Here is a 6,000-nt window from a genome sequence, read left to right as displayed (position 1 = left end):
AACACAATTGCTCAATTACCGAGCATGAATGCCTTGCCCTTGTTTGGGCAATCTCCAAATTTCAGCCGTACCTCTTTGGCCGCCCATTCACGGTTGTCACTGACCACCTGGCTCTGCTGGCTTTGCGATTACAAGAGTACTCGTTTTCCGTCATCCAAAAGTCTGGCCAATTACATCAGGACGCGGGCTGCCTGTCCCGTTATCCCGTGGATCCACCCGACAGCACCAACCCTGACACCGATGCCTGTGTCCTTTCTATATCTCAGCTAATTCATTTCGGCGATGAACAGCGGCATGATCCGGCTTATGTTCCATCATCAACCGTCTCATCAGTTCCGGGCCCCCTGACAAGTCACTCCGGATGTTTACCTTACATAATGGAACTTTATACTGCCACAGTGTATACTCCGAAGGCCCTGAACACTTGCTTGTGGTGCGCTCCCACATGCGTACTACTGTCCTCCAGCAGCTTCGCGACGAACCTACAGCAGGTCATCTTGGTGTAACGCGCACTTATGATCGCGTGCGGCGTCGTTTCTTTTGGCCTGGGCTTTATCGCTTCGTACAGAAGTATGTTGGCTGCTGCGAACTTTGCCAACGACGCAAGAGACCACCGACGCTTTCCGCCGGCCTTCTTCAGCCTATTGATGTCCCAGTAGAGCCGTTCTTCCGCGTCGGCCTCGATTTGCTCGGACCTTTCCCTACATCAGCATCAGGGAACAAATGGGTTGCTGTCGCGACAGACTATGCCACGCATTACGCTATTACGCGTGCACTTCCAACCAGCTGTGCCATCGATATTGCCGACTTCCTCCTTCACGATGTTATTCTGCATCACGGAGCGTCTCATCAACTGCTCACCGATCGCGGTCCTTACTTCTTGCGGCGTGTCATCGATGACCTTCTACGCTCATGTTCCACGAAACACAAAGTCACCACCGCCTATCACCCTCAGACAAATGGCCTCACCAAACGTGTGAATCGCACCATAACCGACATGCTGTCCATGTACGTTTTCGCCGACCACCGCGACTGGGATGCTGCATTACCCTTTGTCACATTTGCCTATAATTCGTCACGCCACGATACAGCAGGTTGTTCACCGTTTTATCTTCTTTTTGGCCGGGAACTGACACTACCTATGGATACTGTACTACCAGCCGCCCCACGACAACCATCGGAGTACGCACAAGATGCCATCGAAAGGGCGCACGCTGCGCGTCATATCGCACATGACCGCCTTCAGATGTCGCAGGTGTCACAGAAGAACCGTTACGATTGCCGTGACAAGGATGTATGTTACGCTCCTGGATCCTTAGTGCTCCTTCGGGTCGCCAACTCGATACGTTGTTCTCTCCGTGAAGCTTCTACCTCACTACCATGGTCCTTATCGCGTTGTGCGCCAAATTACCGACGTGACGTATGAGATTGCACCGGCACAGCCTATGGTATCTTCTGCGCCGGTCAAGACTGACGTAGTTCATGTTGCCCAGCTGAAGCCGTATCACCCGTCTGCTGATGTTGCACTCTGACCTGCCCGGATGGTGTGCGTGTTTTCGCCCGGGGGGTAATGCCACGGGACAGAAGAAGAAGACCGGCACCGAAGCAGAGGCCAGCATTAATCAGGCACCGAAAAAGAGGAGGAGCAACCATCTTGGCTGGTTGCTGCTACGCCTGTGCTACTCGCCTATTTTGTAAATATTTGTAAATATACGTTTTTGCGCAACAATATTGTGTCTGTGCGTGGTCTTCACAGCGGAAATTACAAAAGAAATGTTAAATTGAGGAAATACGGATGAGGTAGCCACCGCTGGTGCTTCTAATGCGCTTGTCCTCCTATTGTCAGGATTTGTCGAAATAAAGCGAAAGTCTAAATTAAAAGCCATGCACGTCCGTGCCAACAATGGTGCCGTAGTCGGTGCCTATGGCTTGTATGTTTGTTACCAATATATTTAAGTCTGTGCTTACTGTACTACTTTTCTCGCATTGCTTGTTTGCATAATGTTTTTTTAATATTGTACGCTAAGTGCTTTTAGACTTACCTGCCCTGTAATGAAAGTGTCGTACCAATAGGAGGTCCCCCCGACAGTTTTCACTTTGGGACCTCCTTCTGTAACACTGATATACTAAGACACTTATGTATCTTTATCATGAGACAGTAAACTTAACCTCAACCACTAGTTTGAAGAAAGCTCTGCCGGAAACTTCGGCACGCAAGGTAGGACTTACTTTTGGCATACAAACTATTGCATTGAACTTTTCACAAGAAGTTGTCTTCTTTTGCTGAGGGCAGTAGCAGTGCTTGGTGTAATCCCGCACATTCCATAACCTCTCTTAAAAAGGAATTGGGCAACACTTTTGTTGTTTTCCTAACCAGTTGTGGTGACGGAATTGCATTTCATGCAATGAAATTTGTGCTAAATGGGGTATAGAACTGCTGCTTTTTTGTTTTTATTTTTTGTAACCGACTTTCACAAAATTTTATTCTGAATGCTGTTTGATGTTTAAAGGGCCCCTCACCAAGTTTAGGCACTGCAAATGTGGTTCGTATATTTCGTGATGATAATAAGCAGCTTGGGGACGTGACACAGTCCCTCAGCTCCAGCATGGAAGAAGGCAGGGAAGGTATGTAGGTTGGGGGGGGGACGCTAGTCGAGGCAAGGAGAAAGAGTGCTGATTTTGGCTATGAAGCTCGCCTCCTGGCAGCAGAGCGACATTTCAATTCCTCCTAGCCCCTCTAATAATGAACCGATTTGAAAAATTATTGTGGAAAAACACTACGGCAGCTTGCAAGTTTCAGTGTATAACCAAGATGTCCGATGTTTGAGGGGCCCTTGAAGTGAAACTGGAAGCTCAGAAGTATAATTATGGGCCTCTGCTTTTGCCAAACATGGTTTTTAGGCGCTAGATAGAACATACAAAAGGAAAGACACACACAAGGCACCTTGTGTGTGTTTTTCCTTTTTTATGTTCCGTCTAGTGCCCATAAACATGTTTAGTAAACTCGACCAACATGCCAAAGAAGAGGGTTTATTAATCCACTTTTGCCGTTTGCAGCAAGCATCATTGACAAAATACTGGTGACATGCCACAAAGGCTGCATGGAAAAATCATATATGCAAAATTTTTTTGCCCTATGATTTGATGTGATAGAAATATAAAAGCAAGGAAGCACAATAGTTGTGCCATCTACGGACTAACCAAAAGATGCCATTTCGGAGACTCCACGCTTTTTTCAGTAAGCGTGCACCAGAGGTACAATATGTATTGTCTGTGTTGCATAGCAAAATTGGATGTTGTTGCACATGAGCTACCCGTTCTTATTCTTTGTTACTCAGTAAATTGCATTAACCATACATTTTGTTGACATTACTATTACTTGTATTTACATATCTTGCGTGTTTCACCTCATTTATGTGCATTCAATTTATCTGGAACATCTGTGCTGTGGTACAATTTAATTCGGCAGTACAAGATGTAATTAGATGTGCATTATTAAATGCGATGACTGCTGACAACAACAAGGCTCTGAGAGGGAGTGCTATCGTTCAAAAGCATTTTGCCAGTTCATTGATATTGCTTCTAGTAGTCTAGTGCTGTATAGTGGCCTGAGTTTGCACTGATTGTGCTACAAGCTGTGTAAGCAAACTGCACGATGTAATTTGTGTTGTGCTTTTTTCTTTTGCAAGATGGCTGGGGGAGGTGAGAGAAACGAGCTCAAGTTTTGTGGTGTCTGTGGCGACAAGGCATTTGGCTTCAACTTTGGTGCCCTCACATGTGAATCGTGCAAGGCCTTCTTCCGACGAAACGCCATTAAGGACAAGGTAGCTCTCTTGTTGTCTGCATGACCTACTTTTCGCCCAGCAATCTAGTGAAATGTTTATATATCTATGGATTCTCTTCATGGTGACCATATATGATCAGAACCGATCACTTAGCATAGTAGCAGTGGGCTCTTTTTAAAGGGCCCCTCACCAAGCCACATAGAAAATTTCTGTTATACACTGGAAGTTGTTACATGCATATATTAGGGAGTGTTCTACCAGAAGAATTTTTAAAATTGGTTCATTAATAGCCGAGATAGAAATATTTCAGTGCCGCAGACCCGTGATTTCAGGAGGCAAGCTTCACCGCCAACATAGACACTCTCTCCACTTGCCCCGTCTAGCCTCCACAAGCCAAATTCCTTCCCTGTGTTCTCCCATACCGCAGCTCGAGGATTGCGTGACGCATACGTCACGGGCGCCGCCTTCTTTTTTCTTTTTTTTCCTCGCTTTCTTGCTGCGCAGCACACTTCTGCTGACAGTGTCGTGCGCGAGCTGTTGTGTTTGTCTCGTTTCGCACAGCATACGATTTTGCGTGCTGTGCACGAGAACACCTCACTAGCAGTATAAGTCAGTGCTACACGAACACTGAGGCAGACACAAGCGGATCACAGAGCATGATCGCGCACTGGAACACAGTCGAAAATGACAGTTTTGGTGTCTGCGCTCACGACTGGGGGAACAAGCAGATGAAACGGAAGTACATCTCTCTTGCTGCGGTGCGAAGTAAAAGAAAAACATGCAGACATTCGGTTTGTGTGTTTTATTATTTCTCTAAACTTTAATTCGTCTATTGAAGCAATGATTACACAAGTAACAGATGTTGCCTTGAATAATTGTCGAAGTCACGTGTCACTATGAGTGACGTCACAGCACAGACATGTACGTAGGCGCACTTGCACAGTGGAACCTCGATGATACGAATCGCATGGGGTCACGAAAAATATTCGTATTAGCCGAAATTCGTATCATCGAAACACAATTAAATCTAGCTAAATTAAAGAGTCGGAGGTGAACTCACTCAGGCACACGCACGTAAAAAGCATTTATAGTATAGATCCCTTATAACGTAACCGTTTATAGTGCAGAACTGGCTACAACGCGGCCTTTTCCGACTCCTGTTTACCCACCCATAGAACTCCATGTATACGCACACCACTTACAGTGCAGCCTGCGTGAGACGAAATACCTGTTATAATGCGGCTTTCGCGGGAAAATCTCACCGACAAGGGTGGTAGCGAGCACGCTTCTCAACGAGGTCGCCCACCGATGGGAGAGGAGATCAACGAGGACGATGTGGAGGAGAAGCACGAGTCCAAGGGCGATAAAATCGTCGCCGCGCGCCGTATGTGCGAGTGAAAGCGCGCCTTTCGCGCGGGGGACGCACGCCTTCACGGAGAGCGAACGCACAGCGGAGAGCAAACGTAACTCCGTCGCACGAAAGCGTGGGGGTATGGGAGGGGGGGGGGGGGGCGACGCTGTGCTTCCGCACCAAATGCATATCTTGCAACTGGGCGCAAGGGTAACTGGCGACGCAATCTCCGATGCGATAGGAGCAAAGCGGGAAGGCAGCGCGGTAGGGAGGGAAGGAGAGAGGGGGGGGGGGGCGGCTTCTACTCTGCCAACAAATGCGTTCTTGTACTTTGCGCCTGTGCCGGCTGTCGGTGTTGTCGCGCTCACTGTATTTTGAAAGCGATCTCCACACGGCTCTGACCTTTGTATGCGCTGTGCTTACGCCGCTCAGTTTCCGTTGAAGCGATAGACCGCACCAACCTTCGCTCGCTGCAGCGGCCGCGCTTTCCCACGCCTGTGTGGGGAAAAGCACAAAAGCAAGAAAAGTGCCACCGCTTCAAACTCTTCGCGCCCAGTCGCGGCCTCCGCGCTGTCCGGCGCCGTGTCCGCGCCTCCGCACCAAAAGAGAAAGGGAAAAAGCACGTGACTGCGCGCTGTTCTTTTTCGCATCCGTCGGTGGGGCGGCGTTTATTCCTATCAACCGACGTGGGTCGAAAATTGATTCGTAATAACCGTTCTCTAGCACGTTGCAAAGTAATAGGGCTCGGCCAGGACCACAGAAAAATTCATATCATCCAGAAGTTCGTATTAGCCATGATCGTATCATCGAGATTCCACTGTATACATGAACCCTCCGGCTTGGAGCGGGGTGCCCGCAAGGAGA

At 48.1% G+C, this 6,000-nt stretch overlaps 1 protein-coding gene across 3 annotated transcripts in view; it reads left to right on the top strand.

The window, feature by feature from the left end:
* Positions 1-3,038: 3,038 nt before the first annotated feature.
* LOC119456325 (nuclear hormone receptor HR96) overlaps positions 3,039-6,000 on the top strand; it is a 73,151-nt gene continuing 70,189 nt past the window's right edge. For 2 of the 3 annotated variants that reach the window (XM_049660870.1, XM_049660869.1), the window contains exon 1: positions 3,690-3,824. Coding sequence is in view for 1 of the 3 variants with exons in the window: in XM_037718031.2 (XP_037573959.1) it covers positions 3,690-3,824 (135 nt within the window). In the remaining 2 variants the exon portion in view is untranslated. Of the gene's footprint in view, positions 3,825-6,000 lie in introns of all 3 variants that reach the window. The other variant, XM_037718031.2, reaches the window with a different exon arrangement.

The sequence above is a fragment of the Dermacentor silvarum genome, chromosome 1 (assembly GCF_013339745.2).
Source record: "Dermacentor silvarum isolate Dsil-2018 chromosome 1, BIME_Dsil_1.4, whole genome shotgun sequence".
NCBI classification, from domain to species: Eukaryota; Metazoa; Arthropoda; class Arachnida; order Ixodida; family Ixodidae; genus Dermacentor; species Dermacentor silvarum.
The sequence above is the reverse complement of the archived record's forward strand: the minus strand, read 5'-3'. Positions and strand labels throughout refer to the sequence as shown.